The sequence below is a fragment of the Bos indicus x Bos taurus genome, chromosome 5 (assembly GCF_003369695.1).
Source record: "Bos indicus x Bos taurus breed Angus x Brahman F1 hybrid chromosome 5, Bos_hybrid_MaternalHap_v2.0, whole genome shotgun sequence".
NCBI lineage: Eukaryota > Metazoa > Chordata > Mammalia > Artiodactyla > Bovidae > Bos > Bos indicus x Bos taurus.
The window spans coordinates 63,575,109-63,596,790 of NC_040080.1; the positions used below are offsets into that span (position 1 = coordinate 63,575,109).

Here is a 21,682-nt window from a genome sequence, read left to right on the forward strand (position 1 = left end):
TAAAAGCTAGTGGCTTTAAGACAGTTGTGGCTATCTTTTAAGATAAGTGGGCTTCCTATTGTCTCAGATGGTAAAGAATCTGCCTGCAATGCAGGAGATGAGGGGTGGAGTCCTGGGTGGGTAAGTTCCGGGAGAAGGAAATGCCAACCTACTCCAGTATTCTTACCCGAGAAATCCAATGGACAGAGCCTGAAGGGCTACAATCCATGGGGTCCCAAAGAGTTGGACATGCCTGAGAGCCTAACACTTTTAAGATAAGCAGTGAATATTTTAAATGGTCTAAAAGCTACTTTAAAATTTCACTATTTTACTATGTGAAGTCACTCAGTCGTGTCCGACTCTTTGTGATCCCATGGACTGTAGCCTACTAGGCTCCTCAGTCCCTGGAATTCTCCAGGCAAGAGTACTGGAGTGGGTTGCCATTTCCTTCTCCAGGGGATCTTCCCAACCCAGGGATTGAACCGGGTCTCTCGCATTGCAGGCAGACGCTTTATCGTCTGAGCCACCAGGGAAGCCAATTTATTTTTTTTGTGAGGATTACTTCATAGGATTGTTAGGAAGGTAATGTAAGCCAACTTATTGTTATTATTAATTTTTTTGATAATATTTCTGCTTAATAGTGATCTGGGAGGCTTTCAGTGCATTCATTTACCTTCAGAAGAAAGGGCCAATAATAGCCAACTGTGGCCTTAGATAAGTAAAACATTCTGACTACTCCCCTTTCTTTCCCAGCAAGCCCACTGACTTATAACTGTTAATCATTAGCTAAGGAAGGATGTACTTTCTTTCTTTGGGTTTCTTTATCAACTGGGCAAGTTTGAAGATGGAAACTAGTTCTGTGCCCTTTGTTTCTACACTTTTCATACATGGATGAGTTGGATGAGTTGGCAAATCAGAGTTAGAGAAGTTAATTGTCTTTGAGCATGTTTCTGCTATTTTCAAGAATCAGACATTGTTATATACAAGCACAATATATTTATTTTATGGGCTGTTATACCAGTTTTTATCAAGGGCTCTAATATTAAAGCATTAAAATGCTTTAATGCTAAAACATCTTTTATTGAATGGGTAATCCCAGTTTTTCTCCTCTCATTTACTTAAGATGGACTAACAAATCTTTAGTAATTTTGTATTCAGGAGTTTTAATTGACCAGTCACTGTTTTCCAAAAAGATTGAACAATATATAGCAAACAGAAGTTCAACAGAGGAATTTTACACAATAGTCTTTAATTTTTTTCTTAAAAAATTAGAAAAGAGAAAGAAATGCAAGGCATTTCAGTGTGTTGACTGTATTACACCATCTGTTTTATATAAGTCAAAAGACAAAAGAAAAAAGACTGTGGCTATGGTGAAAACAATGTTATAGGTAATGCAAAGAAAGGAAAATTTTCATACCCCATGGAAAGCACCAGCCTGAAAGCCAGCTTCTCAATGTTTCTCAAAAGACAATGTAAACCAGAACGACTGTTTTGTTTAGACTGGCTGTAAAATCAGGCAAAAGAAATCTGACATTTCAGAATCTATCACATGAAGTCAAATATGGAAGAAATGAAACCTTTAAAATTTAAATTTAAAAAAAACACTTAAATTTAAAGTGGAGATCTACAAAGTCCAAGTGTTTTGACAAGTACAAAAAGTTTTATGCTGGTGAAGTGGTTTATTTTTTCTAAATTGCTTAGAAAATTATTCTCTGAGGGAAGAAGGAGCTACAATTGCCAACAGTTGTAAAAAATACTAGGCTCTAATATTGCAACAGTATTAAGTCATATCTTTTGAATTAAAGTTATAGTAGGTTTAGATGCCCATTTTAAAATGATTTTTTAAAAGACAAGGAGTGGGGTGTGGCCTGACCAATAAAAGTATCAGTAAACAAAATGAGGAAGTTACTGAATATACACTCCAGGTATAATTAACTTAAGTGTTAATTAAGAACTTAAGAACAAAACCCTCATACACCTAGAAATATGGAGGTTGAATCTGGTGAACTGACATTAAAGTCTTGGTCATATTACTACTCACTTACTTCTATACATGGCAACTACTAAAAGTTAGTACCTGTATCAGTAATCTTAGAATTATAATATTAAATTTTACAGATTAATCTGCATTCACTTATATCCTCCCATTATTGCTCCTTCCAGGAATCTGAACATTTTCCTTTGGTGGTTTCCCGAATCTTTTCAACATAATTCTTTCTCAAGAAAAGGAAATTTTGCTTTGAGCATTAAGACACATACACAGTTCTGCTACGTTTATTAAATGGCTCTTGAAGTATTTGATTCTTGGTTGAAGGTAGACGATAATCCATATTCATATAAAAGGAGCTGTTATCTTCAGAAGTCTTTTTGTAAATCTAAAATAGGATAGATTTTTATCAAGGATAGTAAAGGAAAACAAAGCTCATTTATTTCACATTCTGATTTGCTTAATGCTTCCATTAAATTCACATCATGCATAAAGATTTGCTTTCACATTTGCTGAAGCCCACATTATAGGCTGAGTTAGTACAGAACGAGAATACAAAGGACTTAATATGCCGCATTGGAATGGCAGCTTCAATGAGGCTTTCCAAGTTCAGAGTCATCACTGTTCATTCAACAAGCACGTATTTGAGTGTCTACTATGAGTAGAGCATTATCTTAGGCACTACTATTTAATCATCACACGTTTTATTAAAAAATGAAGTGGAAAGGGGGCTTGCATTTCTACAACATTGCCAATTTTCTATGGTATTCATCAATCTCTTGAATAATACTACTGATTTTTTTCCTTTTGCCTTACACATATGCTTGGGTGTCTCCTAGTCAAAGAACTTGATAAGCTCATTGAAACGTTCCTCTTGCTTGGCTTCTGCACTTAGATCTTTCAGCTTCCCCCAAAAATCATTATCAAGTTTCAAGGATGGCTCTAGTATCTGCATGTTTTGGAGATCTCCAGCTCTATTGTCCTAATACTAACAGCTCATTCTATTCCCTGTTTCTCCCCAGATACTGCTAGTAGATTTATCTTTCTAGGCACAACTTTCTAGATACAACAAATCATGATACTCCCTTCCTCAAAAAGCTTTAATTGCTTCCCTGTTTATGTGAAGTAAACTCAAACTCCCAAGTCTGGAATTCAAGGCAATCTACACTGTGGCTTCTTTGAATTTCTATCTCATCACTTCCTGATGCATCTTTTTCCAAATAAGCTATGCTACTTGATGGCCTCTAGAGTGACTTGATGCTTTCCTGCTTCTATGCCTTTGTTTCTGCTGTTCCTTGGAGAATGAACAACCTGTCTCCTTTCTCCACTCTTGTATCTCTATCTCATCAAATCTGTTTGTGGAATTCCTACTCATACCTCAAGGCCTGATATATTGGCACTGGGGACTAGAATTCATACAGTAGTTCACTGAATAGAGTTAAATGCCATTCTTTTCGTATAAAATCTTCCCAGGTTCTCTCAGTCAGATGAGACCTCTATTGCTTTTTTAGCATTTTATACTTTTTTTCTTTTTTTGGTATCAGTTAGTACTCCCTAAGGGCAGGGAGCCATAGTGTGGAATTCATCCTAGTATAATTCATTTTTATTTTTCTCATAGAACCTGACATATAGAAAGTGTTAAATGAGTATGTGCTGAATTGAATTAAGGGACCTCAGTTTTCAAAACACTAAAGATAGTAAGATAAACTAGTAACTTTTCTTGAGAGGGCAAAGATTAGAGCTCTAAAAATTGTTCACTTGCTAGATGTTTTAAACTGCTCATACTAAGATCAAAATAGCTATAAGGGAAAGGTATAGAATCTTACCACTCTTCTTGAGAAGTTCTCCTTTTCGGGATTTATCCAGGTTTTCAAGAAACTGCTCAAAAACTTTTACAAAAGGAGCTAGACTGGTCCTCTTATAATCTAAATTATGAAGACCATGAGTTATAATTAGCATTTTGGCAGCAAGAATAACATGAAAGTATAACTTTTAGTCTCTTGTAAAAATGCTATAGAATAGTGCTGTGCAATAGAAAATAATGAGAAATGTATAATTTAAAACACTCTAGTAGCCACATTAAAAAGGTGAAATTAACTTTAATAGTATATTTTATTTAACCCATTATATCTAAAATATTTCAACATATGATAAAAAGTGAATGAAGTTGCTCAGTTGTGTCCAACTTTTGCGACCCTATGGACTGTAGCCTACCAGGCTCCTCCATCCATGGGATTTTCCAGGCAAGAATACTGGAGTTGGTTGCCATTAAAGACTGAAATATTTTACATTGTTTCATACTAAGTCTTTGGAATGTAGTATTTTGTACTTAAAGTATAACTCAATTTATTAACAGATACTATATTATCATATCATTGGAAATACTTGATCTAGATTTAAAAAAGCAAGCTAATATAACTAATTTTTCTAACATGCTTAAAAGTTTTCTAACAATTGAATCAGTTATCAGTTTTTAAGCTTAAATTACTTAAAATTAACAAAACAAAACAAAACCCTGTTCTTTAGTTATACTAGCCACATTTCAAATGCCTAATAGCCACACTGTAGCTAATATATTATAGACAGTGCTGCTCTAAAACATCCAAACCATATGTATATAACTACTCTAGTAGGCTTTCTGGTACTAGACCAACATCATCTACTGCTATGTATTAAGTCCCACCAAACACTCCTTTCTTTGGAAATTGTGGCTTCAATAATAAATAGTTTTACCAACAGATCAAAACACTGAAAATGTGAAGTGAGGACCATACCTTCTAGAAACAATCAGAAATTTATAGTCACATGCATTAAGTACAGATATTTTTTGATTTATAAAAGTCTTAAAAATGTATATAAAACTTTGAATACAGAATCTTAATCATCCATTTAATTATACAATCTATAATTAATACCCAAAGGAAGGGAAAAAATCTAATTGAGATCAAAATGAGATTTGGATTTTATCTGCATGGAATTAAGAATACTCATAATAGTTTACTAAAAAGAATTTAAAGAAAAAAAAAAAAGCAAAGGAACCAAGGACTTCTCTGGTGGTCCAGTGGTTAAGACCCCATGCTTCCACTGCAGGGTAGGGTTCCATCCCTGATCAGAGAACTAAGATCCCACATGCCATAATTATTTATTGAGTACTATGCTAAATTATAAAAAAGTATAATCCATACAAACTACTTCATCTCAAGAAATTTTTATGTTTTAAAATATTTATTTATTTATTTGGGCCACTCTGTGAGGCTTGCAGGATCTTAGTTCCCTGACCAGGGATGGAACCCAGGCTCCTTGCAGTGGAGGTATGGAATCCTAACCACTGGACCATCAGGGAATTCCTTCAAGAAGCTTTTAAATGAATTGGAAAAACAACTCCTCTATGTAGTAACAGAAGACAATATATAATTAAAGGCCAAACAGGCATACGGATAATTTTGTGTCCAAAGAACTGACCAATCAAAGTTGACTGAGGTAGCTATGAACTGGGTCTTAGAAAAAAGATTTAATTAGATAGTCAGCGAGGAGGGTAGAGAACATACCAGTATTTGGGAAGTAGAAGGGAAGGAGCAAATGGTACTAATATGAAAATGGACAAAAGTTTAGAATCATAGAAATTAAAGAAATAATAAGGAACTTAAATATCACCTATGCCAGCCTCCCACCTAATCTAAAGCATCCCTGACTTACTCATGGCTAATAGCCTTTATGAATACTTGAAAGTGCAGTTTATTTCTGAACACATTTATTATAAAGCTTCTCCTTATAGGGAGCCAAAACTTGCTTTCTTAAAACCTCTGAACAAAGTAAAAAGATGTTCACAAAGAGATACTATTAAATTTATTATTTTTTTATTATTAAATTTAAAAAGTTGTGTTAAAAGTAATTTGTTAAAAAGAAAATAATACTAACAGGTTTATGTGGGAAAAAATAGCAGCTCCCACCTTTCCATCTTCTTGAATGGCAACTACTTTTTTCTTTTCTAGCACTTATTTCTAAAAATGAATACTTCCATTTTTACTTAGAAATTTAAGGCCATTCTTCCTAGGTCCATGGCTTTTTTGTGGGGAGGGACTGTAGGAAGGGGTCTGAAAGCTCTTAAGATCTTCTCTTAATTCTGAGTGTTAAATTTCAAAACGACGTGCCTTGGTGCAGGCGTATCATTCTCATTATGCTGAGCCCTTTTAACAAAGGGCTCATTTTTGGGATGTTTTCATATATAATTTTGACAATTTTTTCCATCCCTATTTTATTTGTTCTTTTTCTGTCAGATATTAGACCTCTTGAATCAGTCTTTAATTTTATCTTTTTCCTCCTTAAAAAACATAAACTAACTTGTCTTTTTTTTTTACTACTTTCTAGGAAGTCTCCTCTTTTCTTTTCCAGCCCTTCCAGTGAAAGTTTTATTCTAACAATTATGTTTTTGATTTCTAAGTCCTCTTTCTTATTCTGAATGTTTTTTTTTTTTTTTTTTCCCCATAGCATTCTGGTCTTGCTTCATGGATACACTGTCTTCTCTTAATCTCTGAGGATATCAGTATTTTTTAAAAAAGGTTTCCTCTGTTCCTTGCATTCTTTATTTCCCCTGAGTTCTTTTTTTTTTCAGTTTATTATTATCCAGTTTATTTGTTCGAGACTTTTGTGCATTATTTTAAACAGAATGCTTGTAATCATTTTATAAATATTGATTGAGGAACGTACCTTGTTTATGTTAGAGCTGAAATATATGAAGTGACATTTGAGCTTGGATTCTGAAAGCAAGGTAGCAACATTTGACTAAAAAGATCAATCAGAGATCCGTTCTGCCCATTACAGTAGTCACAAGTCACATGAGCCTATTTAAATTAAATGAAGCTAAAAATTCAGTTTCTCACATTTTAAGTTATCAAAAGTCACGTGAAAAGGCTAGTGATTACCATTTGGACAGTGCATGACATTTTCATCACAGAAGGTACTGTTGAGCTATTGCTATAGTGTCTCTTGGATGTTGGTATAAGATTTGACTTTCACTAACAGTGTCAGACTTTATTTTTTTGGGCTCCGAAATCTCTGCAGATGGTGACTGCAGCCATGAAATTAAAAGACGCTTACTCCTTGGAAGCAAAGTTATGACCAACCTAGATAGCATATTCAAAAGCAGAGACATTACTTTGCCAACAAAGGTCCATCTAGTCAAGGCTATGGTTTTTCCAGTGGTCATGTATGGATGTGACAGTTGGACTGTGAAGAAGGCTGAGCACCGAAGAATTGATGCTTTTGAACTGTGGTGTTGGAGAAGACTCTTGAGAGTCCCTTGGACTGCAAGGAGATCCAACCAGTCCATTCTGAAGGAGATCAGCCCTGGGATTTCTTTGGAAGGAATGATGCTAAAGCTGAAACTCCAGTACTTTGGCCACCTCATGTGAAGAGTTGACTCATTGGAAAAGACTCTGAGGCTGGGAGGGGTTGGGGGCAGGAGGAGAAGGGGACGACAGAGGATGAGATGGCTGGATGGCATCACTGACTCGATGGATGTGAGTCTGAGTGAACTCCGGGAGTTGGTGATGGACAGGGAGGCCTGGCGTGCTGTGATTCATGGGGTCGCAAAGAGTCGGACACGACTGAGCAACTGAACTGAACTGAACAGGCCGTTTTATACTCCCAGCTCTTTCAAATTATTGGATATACAATTCAGTTACAGTTTAGACATATATTTAACATAACACTCATCTGGATACAAAAACAAGTAGAGAACAAAATACTGCATACATGGTAGTTGTTAAGTAAATAGTTATTGAATCTAAGACTATGAGATTCAAACAATTGTCAAAATCAATTGACAATTCAATCTTTCAGTATAGATCCTGGCATTAAATGTTACTTTGTGAATATTTGTTGACTCACATTGGATTCAACAGCACCATTTGGGCAACTGATGAAGGAGAGAAACATTGTGATCATATTATTTGCTACTGAGCTGGTTTCAGGATAAAAAATGATCCATTCTGGTCTGAATCCAAGGCAAATTAATTACTGAGTCACAGAAAGATGTCAATATAAAAAGATTATGTTAAAGTGAGACTTCAATATACTAACCTACCTCTGGTTCTGTGTTTAGTATCAGATTCAGTTCCATTCTCTTTTTCTTCTTTAGTAGAAATAACATCCAACTCATGGCAAATGGAACTACAAATAATAGAAGAAGATAATTTAAAAGTTGATTCTTGGTCAGTATTACCCAGTGTATGAAAGCACATGAATCTCACAAGATTTTCTGTGAAAAAAATGTGGCCAAATAAATTTGGGATATTCTAAACATCATACTCTCTTTCTGGAGTTTTCCATGCATGTTAGCCTATTAAAGACTAGGAAATTTTGCTTAAGTCAACATTTCTCAAACTTATTTGAACTTTTTTTTGTATAATAGTAGCTGAAAAACCTGTGTTCTGTAGAACTCACTAGGAAATGCTCTTCTGGAAGGGCACCATCATACAGCCTCAGAGAAGCTGCCTCTCCAGAAGGGATCTAATCCAATTTACTTCACATTTATAATAGCCACAAACAAAAAAGGAGTGATCAGTGATCTGGAACATACCTTATGGTTGGAACAGTAAATGGATCAAATTGATCCACTTTCTGTAAGTCAATAGGCACAGAAATGCGACCTGTGAGAAACAAAAAAGCTGAATATTGTACAATACAAATAATTATAGGCTGTGTCCTATGAGTTATTTTTGGCTAAAACTTTAAGGCTTAGAAAAAGGGTTACACTAATCTGTTAAGAGTATTTATTTAGAAATATAAATTAAAAGTACTTTCCGGACTTCCCTGGAGGTCCAATGGTTAAGACTCCACATTTCCAATGCAGGGGGTATGATTCTATTCCTGACTAGGGAACTAAGATCCCACATGCCATGTGGCCAAAAAGTTTCAAAAAATACATAAATACAATAAAATTGGGTCTTAAAAAAAAAGTACTTTCACATTAGTGCCTTTTATTTCTCTAAAAACACCAAAAAAAAAAAAAACAAAAAAATAGATGTGAAAGACTGTTGAGCTATTACCTAGTTGCTCTTATATCCATTTTGATTTCTGTTTTCCTCTTCCCTATATCTTCCAATATGTAAGTACGGAACAATCTCAAATTTAGTGAGTCGTGAAGATGGAACACAAAATAGATGGAAGTAGTTTACTTCATTACTTTAATTTGCTGAAATCAAAACAGACACCTATGTGTTGAGCATCTTTGGAAATAATATAAATGACATATTACCCTTTTACAAAATCCACAACTGGGACATGACATAAAATTCATATCCGAAAAATGAGATAATGAATTTAAAGAATGGCAGGTGACTAACAAAATAATTAAGGAAATTGGGAGTTACTGGTGGAAGGCAGAGTGAAAAGACTATAGCCATTTAATGGGAAAAAGATATAATAAAAATGTATACTTACGAGTGAATGTAATTAGTTACTCAAATCTTGAATATTAAATAAGGGGAATACTCACTGAAGCTTTAGAATATTAAGATAAACATTAAGAAACATTAAGCTTACTACCAAAATAAACTAAAAACACATAATTGGCAGATTTGAAAAGGGGCTATATAAATGTATACACTACAGAGTCATTGTAGACTATTAAAGAAAACTAGGTAATTTGGAAATGGCAGCCCACTCCAGTGGTTTTGCCTGGAGAATCCCAGGGACGGGGGAGCCTGGTGGGCTGCCGTCTATGGGGTCACATAAAGTCGGACACGACTGAGGCGACTTGGCAGCAGCAGCAGGCAATTTGGGAGTATTGAATATGTGACAGACACTTTTCTAAGCATTTTACCTTTTAGATCTTCACCATAAACCACTGAGGTATCTCCATTGTACAGATGCTAAAACCAAGGGTAGTTTGCTTAACTTCCCACAGCAAGTGGCAGAGTTGAATTGTTGACACTAAAAAGGGTAACTAGATACTTCTAATTGTGTCCTCTAGTTGGATGGAGCAAAGTTTATGCCACTGTCTCAACTATCATACTTATTGTAAAGTCAGTTTTAGTCCATCAAATCTTATCCAGAGAGTGAAAGAAGAAAGCTAAATCTATTGAAAAAGACCTGAGGGAAGCAGCATAGTGGAAAGAGCATGGAAATTTTTTTTAAATTGGAGTATAGTTGCCTTACAGTGTTGTTAATTTCTGCTGTACAGCAAAATGAATCAGTTCTATGTATACATATACCCACCCCCACTTTTTAAGATTTCCTTCTCATTTAAGTTACCACAGATGATTCGTACAGGTTCCTGAGCTATACAGTAGGTTCCCATTATTTAATTACATAGTAGTATATATATGTCAATCCCAATCTCCCAATTCATCCCACCCTCTGCTTCCACCTTGGTAACCAGAAATTTGTCCTCTACATCTGTGATTCTATTTCTAAAAAGCACAGAACTTTGAGTCTTAAGAATTGAACTCTGTTATCAGTTCTGACATAATTTTTTTATTTTTGGCCATACTACGAGGCTTGTGGGATCTTAGTTCCCCAAATGGCAATAGAACCTGGTCCCCATGAGTGAAAGTGCTGAGTCCTAACCTCCCTGGATCACTAGGGAATTCCCCAAAATTTGTTTTAAGACTGTGGACAAATCACTTTAACCTCTCGAGCCACTGTTTTCTCATCTGTACAATATGTGCTATTGTTCTGTGATTTTTAAGTTCCTCTCCAACTCTACTTCTAACGCTGAACCTTGGAAACCCAACTGAAAATTATTTACATAGTGGAAACTCATTGAATAGCTATTAACTGACAATGGAAAAATAAGTTAATTCAGATATTAGCTGACAGAACAATTCTTCAAGCTTTACTATTTCAGACATTCACACCCAGTGACATGCTTTCTATAACAAAAAATAACTTTGATTTTTCTTTTGTTTTTCTTATTTTTTTTTTACATAGTACCTGTTTTAGGATGAACACTAAAAGGGCTCTTCAGTAAATGATTGATTCCTTTGCTAACATTGATATCCAGTCGTGGAAAACAATACTGGAGCATGATCTCCCACTCAAGCCAGAGTCCACATTTGTCATTTTTGTTGTTTTTCTAAAAACAGATGCAAGTCCAGCATGAGGATCAGTAGGAACTTTTGAAGATTTATTTAAGGTGGTGAAAAAATGATCTTCAACCATCTTTAACTTAGTAAGCGAAAAAATGATAATTTAATTAAGAATTGCATTGTTGTATTTGTAATATAGATTTCAATGGAATATACCTGATATTTGTTGATGGTGTTCTTCAAAGTCTCCCAACGCTGAGGTGAATTGCTCTGCCTTTGGAAGCCTTGTTGAAGTTCATCACGCACTGGTGATGGATCATTAAGGAACACACTCATTTAGGGTACATCAACAAACAACTTATTTTCAATGTGTATTACCACAAGGATATCTAAAGATTACACAGTAATTATTGTCTTCTAAAATACAAATATTAAACACAAAACCTTAGAAAAATTCCCCTGTTAAATTGTATTAGGTACGACAGAAAGAATGCCAAAATAGCTGTAAGGTTTAAGGTAAAACTGGTCCGTGATCTGTATATATTTTGATGATGATTTTGCATTCGTTAAGTAGTCACTAATTTTAGGAGGATCAACTTCCAAAATGAGGAAATTTATTTACAAAACAGCCTCACTTCTTATTATATTCCAGACTAGAGATTAAAAAAAAAATGCAGAAATACAGGAGATGTTTTGAGTAAAAAGGTTAAAACTATATAAGTACATGAGAACATGCAGGTAGAACAAATTTATAATATCATAGGTCAGTACAAGTAGCTCACATAGAAATGGTCTTGGGAAAGGATATTTTCAGGAACAAGGGCTAAAATTTTATCCCAACTTTGTTTATTCTCAAGAATATCTTGATCAACTAAGGCATATTGTTCAAAGTATTTTTTTATTATGTTTATAGATTTTCTGTAGGAACAATAATAACAAAGTCCCAACACTATTAGCGACATATATGGCACATGGCTTTTGTTCACTAGGGAGGCTAGTACTTATTTTCACTGAATTTCTAGAACTTAATTAGATAAAATGGGAATTATATCTCTTCATAGGGTTATGAGAGTTAAATGAAACACTCTAAGGGGAAAGAACCTAGCGTAATACTTGGCTTAGACTAGATATTCAAGAAATGTTTACTTCTTAAATCCCACAATTTAGAAGGTTAATAGCATCATAGACATGTAACAAGGGCAGAAAGCAACCAAATCAGGACAATGTAATAATACATCAGTAGTAGGATGTGGGATACAATCCAGTTTCTATTCCGAATTGCTTGCTTTAGCATCTCAACAGTTACAAAGTGCTTTGCATTTTGAAAATAGACTTTGCAACTACTGTTTTATGTATATATATTTGTATGTTAGGTTACTAGCTTTTATTTTATTATTATTATTTTTTTGGCTGCACAGCACACAGCATGCAGGATCTCAGTTCTCCAGTCAGGGACTGAACCCATGACCCATGCAGTGGAGGCAGAGAGTCTTAACCACTGGACTGCCAGGGCCTTTCTATTGTTTCATTTAATCTCTGCCACAACTCTGAGATAGATGGAGTAGACACTGTTCTCCCCATACTGATAAGAAACAGAGTCTCTAATATTTTATCAAGGTCATATTAAAGTGGCAAAATAGGGATTCTTACTTCTAATGCAATGCTCTTTCCATTATCCTAGAGAAGTAGTGAATTCAATGGAAAGGGTATGGTCTTTGGAATCAAGCAGACAAGGACATATATCCTGATTTTAATAATTACTTGCATAAAGCCAAACAAATTATAAAATCTCTCCAAATCTCACTTCTCTCATCTATAAGTGGAGATAACCATCATGTATCTAATGCGGTTGTTGTGAAGACCAATAAAAACATTTGTGAAACACCTATCAAGAATACTGGAATGTACAAAACAGACAATTAATTAATTCTGGCTATTACTGTTGTAAAATGCTACCCTGGTGCAGAAAATTGATAAAGTAATTCTAAAAGCACATGCAGGTAAATCAGACACAACTTAAACTTCATGGAGTCTTCCCCAACAGACCTGACAAAAGGGTGAATTTTTTCACTTAGGTGAACTTTCTTTTTAACATCTTGACCACCCTGAAAAACAAACCATCAAAAACAAACAAACAAACAAACACTTCATGTATATTATATAACATAAATGAAATAAATCAAAATTTTCTTTAACGTGTTCTAAAGATATTGATTAAATTCTGTCAAAGTATAGAATCTTGGATGCCATTTTATACAGTCTCAATACCTGTAATTTTCTTGGTTAACTTTACTTGACATACTTGGACCAGAAAAGTAAACCAAACTTCCTTTTGCTACAAAGGAGGATACTTACAGCAAAATATGAGATATCTTAAAAAAATGTAACTACTATGATTTTAACTGATCTGCTGGTAAAATCATTTACTCTGAAATATGAATACTTAAAAGATAGTTTGTTACTAAGCATACAAGACTGGGTAATGTCTAGCTAACGAAATAATGTAAACTATCATTAAGAAGACCTTACCTTTACAAGACTCAAATATTCAACTATCCCAGAACGTACTGCAGAGGACAGTTTTCTAACTGATTCATCACAGACCCAACAATGAACACCTCTCCTTCCAGAATATACCCAGAGACGATGTTTAAATCCAAAGTCCTCTGAGGAGGGAAGAAAGCATCGGTTTTAAAATAAATTTGTAAATTTCTGGTTCTTGCATACTTCTCTAGCTTGATTTTTTTTACCTCTTATCCACATGTACTCATCTTAACTATACTGCAGTTGACCCTTGAACAAAGTGGGATGCCGACCCTCCCACTAGAAAATCCACATAAAACTTATGGTTGGCCCTCCATAGAAACAGTTCCTTGAACTTCCTGGGTGGTCCAGTGGTTAAGAATCTGCCTGCCAATGCAGGGGACACAAGTTTGATCCTTGATCAGGGAAAATTCCACATGTTGTGGGGCAACGAAGCCTGTGTGCCACAACTATGGAGCCTATACTCTGCAATAAGAAAAGCCTGCACGCTATAACGAAGAACAGCCCTCCCTGTCAACTAGAGAAAGCCCATGTCTAGTGATGAAGACCCAGTGCAGCCAACAAATAAATATGTGTGTGTATATATATATATATATATGTGTGTGTGTGTGTGTATATGTGTGTGTGTGTGTGTGTATATATAAAAGGACGAGTTCCTCTGCATCAGCAGTTCCTCTATATTTGTGGTTCCACATCTGCAGATTTAACCAACTATGAAGCATACAGTATTGCAGTATTTACTATTGAAAAAAATCTGTATAAGTAGACTTGCGCTGTTCAAATTCATGTTGTTCAAGGGTCAACTGTACATTATTTGTACTTTCCCATGCTCCCTGAGTTCTTACCTTCAGTTCTTTACTTATTCTGTTACTCTGCTAAGAATTTCTTCATGCCCCACTACTTCCATTTCTCTCCCTGACCAATTGCCATTTCTCTCTAAAGATCCAGTCTAAGAATATTAAAAGAGGTAACAAATTTAAAGTGTTTGGAACAGTGCCTGGTACATAATAAGCCTCTTATATAAAGTTAGTCATTATTGTTATCCTTACCATCACCTCTTCCAGGAAGCCTTTTCTGATCTAATATCTTCCCATTCCTGTATGCACTCCTGCTGTTCTATATCCCCATAGCACCCTGTACATATTAACACATATGTAATCCTGAATTTTCTTGTTTCCTCTTTAGACTGCATAACTTACTTGAGGTAAGAATTGTTATCTTTCATAGTTCCCTCACTTAGGACAGTAACTGGCATGCAAGAGTTGCTCAACAGATGACTGAATTGGGAAAAAAATTACATGATTTGATCAACAGGTTTATCAAAGTTTTAACTACAACTTTAATCTTTTATTTTCCCATCATATATTTCAAAGAAACATGTCAGAAATTTATGAGAATTGATTATAAAAATGGTGTAGACAGATTAATATTCAGAAGAAAAGAAGATTCTTGCATGGTGACCCCATTTAGATACTGCTAATACTTGCCTTTTAGTGCTCGGTCGATGATATGTATGGCCATCGTCATGAGGGTCCAGCACTTGGAACATATGTCTGCAGAACTGGGGCAGGATGATCATTACTCACTGTCAGTGATATCACCTCCCCCCCCCCCCCCCCCCCCCCAGCAAAGCATGCCGAGCTCACCTGCAACATCTCCTCACATCGTCATAGTCTGTCATGTCAATGTCAAACACCAGTTCTTTTTCCTGAGCCTGGAAAGCTCCCAGCTTCACTGTATTGTGTTGATTGGGCTAAAGGGACAAAATATCAATCAGTTTCTATGAGAGCTGCCACAGTGTCAGATATGCTAATTTCCTACCTATAAAGAAAAAGGTGCCAAAGAGAAGGAAAGAAACCATATACTGCCAAGTCTGTCAGTGACTGACATTGGCTGGATCCTATACAGCCAGAAGTGATGACAGTGTAACTTTCATCTACTAAAAACAAGGTTTGATAAATGTTTTACCATAAGTTATGTTTTCTTATAATCCTATTGAGATATAATTGACATAAGACATTGTATAATAAACATTTGTTGATCAATAGAAATCATAATAAAGCATTTTTAGGTTTCTGATCAGGAAAGGTCCATACAAATAATTAGAAGCCTACTGCAAGATATTTTAAGGACCTTTAATTGTTATTGGGCATATAAGTAACAAAAATGTGTTTAAAATTTTTCAATAATTCAAAAAGATCTCCCAAGTCAGTCTGGCTCAAGCTGTAAGTAATTTCCTTTGAGGCTATGGAGTATCTGGTAAAGAAGATAGACTGAATGCAAATACTTATTTGGCTTTCTCTAAACCTGTACAAAAATAATTTTTTCTTTTTAAAGACAGGTATAAGTCTTTTTAAAAAGAACCAGAGAGGAGACAATACCACCACAATTTTTATAAGGAGATTCAAAAAGCTGAATCTTCAGCTCTCAGTAAAGAAAGAACAAGAAGAAACCCAGTTTACATCTCAGAATCCCCAAGTCTTAGGAACAGGTGACAACACGTATCTCTGGAGCTGAGATTAAAAACAGGAGGATTGGTTACAAACCTGTTTATGAGGTAGTTAGTACTAAACCTACTCTGTGGAGCTAGGTGACTGTGCTTCCATTTCCCTGGCAGACACCTGAATCATTACCTGGAGAGCATAAAACAGAGGGTCCCTGGACTGAGAAGGGGAGAGTAGGCACAGCTGAAAAAATGTTGTACTGTACAGATATTCAGGGGATTAATTAGACATTTACTTGTGGAATGTTGAGACCTAGCTGTCTCCTCTGTACCTTTCCACTGCCGCCCCAGGCAGGAGACAGGAAGATTCCTCTCTGAAGCCTGACCAGGTGTGTCAGGCATTGTTATTAGGCTCTAGGAACAGATCAGTGATCAACTGGAGTTTTCATTCTGGCAAAGACCTAGAGAAACTGACACCAGAGCTTCCCGCAATAAAATGGCCCAGTCAGATCACTCTGTAGTAAAGAAATCTCAGCCATGTACACAGAGCTTCCAATCAGCTCTTTGGTACTCTATTCTTAAATATAAGCAACAAGCAAGACATTACCAGATATATGAGGAAAACCTCTGATAAAAGTGGAAAAACAGAAAAAAATGTAACTGTAGATAAAACAACCTGTGTAACAGAAGAAAATGACAGGTAAAAACCTGTCATTGGTATCTTCAGCAGGATCAGATACATCAATGAAAAGAGTACAGGATATGTGAGAAAAAAAAGGTTCTTGGAAATGAAAACATAATAGCAGAAATGAAAACCTCTGAGGAAATTCCCCAGAAAGCAGAGAAAATGAAAACAATAAGTAGGAAAAGAGACTTCTCTGGTGGTCTAGTGGTTAATACTCTGCACTTCCAATACAAGGGGGCCTGGGATTCAATCCCTGGTCAGGAAACTAGATTCCACATGCCACAACTAAAGATTCCATATGCTGCAATGAAGACTGAAGGTTCCTTGTACCTTAGTTAAGACCCAGCACAGCCAAAAAAAAAAAAAAGAGGTTGCCTCTTGGGAACAGAAAATAGGGGCAAAAGTAGGATACCAAAAAAAAAAAAAAAAGCCTAATTAATAGTAGTTGATTTTGTAAACTATGTGCATATATAACCAATAAAAACACACAAAGATGATGTATAGATGCCTGTCTTGGCCCAATTTAAGAAATGACACCTTTTCCCCCTTCTGTGCTAGGGAGGAGTAGAGTGACACCTTGGCTCTTCTATAGAGACTTCAGTTTTAATCTCCATCCCTAAAAGAGGAGAAACCTGCTCCAAAGTATTTTCCCTGCCTGCCTTTTCTTACCTCCTCTCCCTTTCCTTTGGGATTTAGAGTCAGAAAACCTGGATTTAGGTCCTATCTCCCTCATTTAGAAATTGTGTAACCTAGGCCAAATTATCTAAGTTCTCTTTTTTAAAAAAGAATAATGAAGAATGATATGAAAAACAAGTTATACATTAAGAAAAAGCTCCATACAAAAGCTATTATTCTATGTGTATCTTTTCCCTACCTGTGTATATTTTTAAAGAGAGGAAGAAGGGCAATTTTGGGCAATTATGTTCATTCATTCAACAGATAACTCTCTCTGTCCGGCAGTATTCTAAGTACTTAGAATGTATCAGTGAGGGGAGAGGGTAGGAGGAAGGGCAGGCTGCAGGCCTCTTTGAGTAAGGACTTGAAGGTGAGAAAAATGAACCAAAAAGATGCTTCGGGAAATGGGTTCTAGGCCGTGGAAATTGATTGAGCACAGGTCAGTGTGACAGGAATGGAGTGAGTGAGGGAGAGAGAGTGGCTTACTCTGTGGAAAATGAGAAGCCACTGGAGAATGGTTTTGGGCAGATGAATCACGATGATCTTACTTGTTTTAAAAGGATCCTTTTGGCTGCCGTGTTGAGAATACAGTCTAGAGTCTACAGGAGCAAAGTGTTAGGAAGTTTTTACAATAATTCAGATAAGAGGTGATGGTGATGATAGTACCACTAGTAGCAGTGGTTAGTAGATATTATTATGGAAGAGCTAAAGAGATTACCTAGTGAAACAGACATAGGTGTGAGAGAGGAATCAAGAATGATTCTCTCCAATATCTTCTGTGTTCAACCATGCTGACTTCTTCATTTAGTCTTTGAAAAATGTTTTTTTATCTATTTGATTGTGCTGGCTCTTCGTTGCTGCATGGGCTTTCTCTAGTTTCAGTACACGGGGTTCTCATTGGAGTGGCTTCTCCTGTTGAGGAGCATGGCCTCTAGGGCGGCTGGGCTTTAGGTGCAGCTCTCAGGATCTAGAGCACAGGCTCATTAGTTGTGGCACACATGCTTAATTGCTCCATGGCATGTGGGATCTTCCTGGACCAGGGATTGAACCCATTTCCCCTGCATCCGCTGTACCACCAGGGAAGTCCCTCATTTAGTCTTTTTTTTTTAAACATTTCTTTTTTAATGGACCTCATTTAGTCTTTTAGCCAGATACTGGCTGAAAGTTTTTTTGTCCTAGAGTGAATATACCCAATCCATTTCCAAATGATTTCCAGTCAGTAAAGTATCAAAGGATGTTAAAAAAAATTTTTTTTTTACTTTACAACTTTCTTACAAAAATGGTTGAAGTGTGGCTCTTCAAATAAAATAAACACTACAAATTTATCTCAAAATGCTAGGGGCACCAAACCTTTCTTGGTTTAAAAAGCAACAAACTACTTAAAAAAACGATTTCTTACTCTGTGGGAATATACTGCGCCAATATCAATCTTGTATGGATTCATTTTCTGCATCTCCTTTTCCAGATCACTTTGGTTGTTGAAGGATTGGTAGCGAATATAAATATCATCTTTCAATGTGAATGAAAATTCACGGTGCTGAAAGTAATTCTTTACCACTGCAAAATAAATGTACACCTTAAAGTTAATTTGGTACTTTATCCAGCTCAGAGCATTAAAACATTAACCAATGAGAAGATATTTTTAATGAGTCCTCTGCTCAACACTATGCTACATGTTAAAAAAAAAAAAGGCAAGAGCTAGTTACTAATTTGAAGGGGTTTACAAAGATGAAGATAAAAATGCAGAAATATTTTCAATATGTAATACCACCTCTCTTTCCTTGGTGGGCACTAATAAATTCAAGCGGCAAGAGTTAAGTACCTCTCCTCTTTTAGGAGATGCCCCTCTGTCCCTGAGCAGATCACGACTTTGCAGCTTCATGCTATGACCCTGTACCTCCTCCCCTCCACCCCCCGCTCCCCTCACGCCCCGTGGTTGCAGGTAAACATCAAACGGAAAGTGAGTCCGACCATTTGAGCCGGAAAAATCTCATGGACTGAGGAGCTGGTGAGCTACAGTTCACAGGGTCGCAAAAAGTCGACATGACCGAGCGACTCAGCACACACTAACACGTAGTGGTAGTGGTAGCGGCTATACCCTTCCGTGTGCGGCGTAGGCTGGTCATTACATCCTCTCTCGGCCCATTTACCCCTCAGAGGTGACGGAGAGGGCTGGAGATAACAAACGAAGGTGCCCAGCACAACGCCTGGCGCACAGGAGGCACTTCATATTGTCATTCCAAGGTACCCTCCCAAAACCTCCTCACACGCCTTTGCAGACACACTACCACCCCTCTCCCTGCCTCCATCACCTCCGCCATAGTTGAGCCAGCGATAGTATTGGCCGTAGGGAAAGAGCCTTCGGTAATAAAGCTTAAGCAGCTCGGGCAGCTCGGCAGGATCAAACGCCTCCATGGAACACAGAATTCAACCGTGGGAGGACTACCGCAAGAATTGGCGGGAACCACACAGGCCAGCCTGAGCCACTGCGCAGGCGCATCGTGGCCACGGCCCGCCGTCCGCAGGGGCCGCTGGGAATTGTAGTTCCTATTTGGAGGCTGGCCTGGGCGAGGCCGCTTCTGACCGACTGGGCGTCCAGGGTAGCTCAGCTGGTAAAGAATCCACCTGCAATGGGAGACCGCGAGTTCGATTCCTGGGTCGGGAAGATCCGCTGGAGAAGGGATAGGTTACCCACTCCATTATTCTTGGGCTTCTCTGGTGGCTCAGACTGTAAAGAATCCGCTTGCAATGAGGGAGACCTGGTTTCCATCCCTGGGTTTGGAAGATGACTTGGAGAAGGGAATTGACTACCCACTCTGGTTTTCTGGCCTGGAGAATTCCATGGACAGAGGCGCCTGGCAGGCTATAGTCTATGAGGTCGCAAAGAGTCCGACTCGACTGAGCGACTTTCCCGTTCACTTTCTGGTCGAGGGCGGTGCTCCTGTGGTCTCTGCCCATTTGTTTCTTCGCTAGGTTCCCTGCACAGGTGGGACGAAGAAGACCACGCCCATTCCTGGACGATTTACTGCGGAAAGATGAGCCCTGGAGCATATGGTTGTTGTTCAGTCTCTCAGTCATGTCGGACTCTTTGCGACCCAATGGATTGCAGCACTGCCAGGCTTCCCTGTCCTTCACCATCTCCCAGAGCTTGCTCAAGCTCATGTCCATTGAGTCGATGATGCCATCCAGCCATCTCATCTTCTGTCGTCCCCTTCTCCTCCTGCCTTCAATCTTTTCCAACATCAGAGTCTTTTCAAATGAGTCGGCTCTTGCCATCAGGTGGCCAAAGTATTGGAGCTTCAGCTTCAGCATCAGTCCTTCCAATGAATTCAGGGTTGATTTCCTTTACGATTGACTGGTTTGATCTCCTTGCAGTCCAAGGGATTCTGAAGAGTCTTCTCCAACACCACAGTTCAAACACATCAGTTCTTTGGTGCTCAGCCTTCTTTATGGTCCAACTCTCACATCCATACATGATTACTGGAAAAATCATAGCTTTGACTAGATGGACCTTTGTTGGCAAAGTAATGTCTCAGCTTTTTAATACGCTGACCAGGTTTGTCATAGCTTTTCTTCCAAGGAGCAAGTGTCTTTTAATTTCATGACTTCTTTCACCATCTACAGTGATTTTGGAGTCCAAGAGAATGAAGTCTGTCACTGTTTCCATTGTTCCATCTATTTGCTATGAAGTGATGGGACTGGATGCCATGATCCTAGTTTTCTGAATGTTGAGTTTTAAGCCAACTTTTTCATTCTTTTCTTTCACCTTCATCAAGAGGCTCTTTAGTTCCTCTTCGCTCTCTGCCATAAGGACGGTGTCATCTACCTATCTGAGGTTATTGATGTTTCTCCTGGCAATCTTGATTCCAGCTTGGGCTTCATCCAGCCCGGCATTTTGCTTGATGTACTCTGCATATAAGTTAAATAAGCAGGGTGACAATATACAGCCTTGACGTACTCCTTTCCCAATACGGAACCAGTCCATTGTTTCATGTCTGGTTCTAACTGTTGCTTCTTGACCTGCATACAGGTTTCTCGGGAGCAAGTAAGGTGGTCTGGTATTCCCATCTCTAAGAATTTTCCACAGTTTGTTGTGATCCACACAGTCAAAGGCTTTAGTGTAGTCAATAAAGCAGAAGTAGATTTTTTTCTGGCATTGTCTTGCTTTTTCTATGATCCAGTGCATGTTGGCAATTTGATCTCTGGTTCCTATGCCTTTTCTAAATCCAGCTTGAACATCTTAGTATGCCAGGTTCACATACTGTTGAAGCTTAGCTGGGAGAATTTGAACATTACTTCGCTAGCATGTGAAATGAGTGCAGTTGTGCGGTAGTTTG

The 21,682-nt window shown here is 37.3% G+C and overlaps 1 protein-coding gene across 1 annotated transcript; it reads right to left on the minus strand.

Annotated features, from left to right (window-relative positions):
- Positions 1-960: 960 nt before the first annotated feature.
- Positions 961-19,854, minus strand: PRIM1 (DNA primase subunit 1). Its single transcript, XM_027542272.1, has 13 exons — positions 19,658-19,854; positions 18,745-18,902; positions 15,189-15,295; positions 15,030-15,103; positions 13,528-13,664; positions 13,045-13,103; positions 11,807-11,916; positions 11,215-11,306; positions 10,904-11,045; positions 8,547-8,616; positions 8,052-8,137; positions 3,793-3,891; positions 961-2,354 (listed from the first exon to the last, which is right to left on the minus strand). The coding sequence occupies exons 1-13, from the start codon at positions 19,758-19,760 to the stop codon at positions 2,335-2,337; spliced, it is 1,257 nt and encodes a 418-aa protein (XP_027398073.1). The 5' UTR covers positions 19,761-19,854; the 3' UTR covers positions 961-2,334.
- Between the last annotated feature and the right edge of the window lie 1,828 nt (positions 19,855-21,682).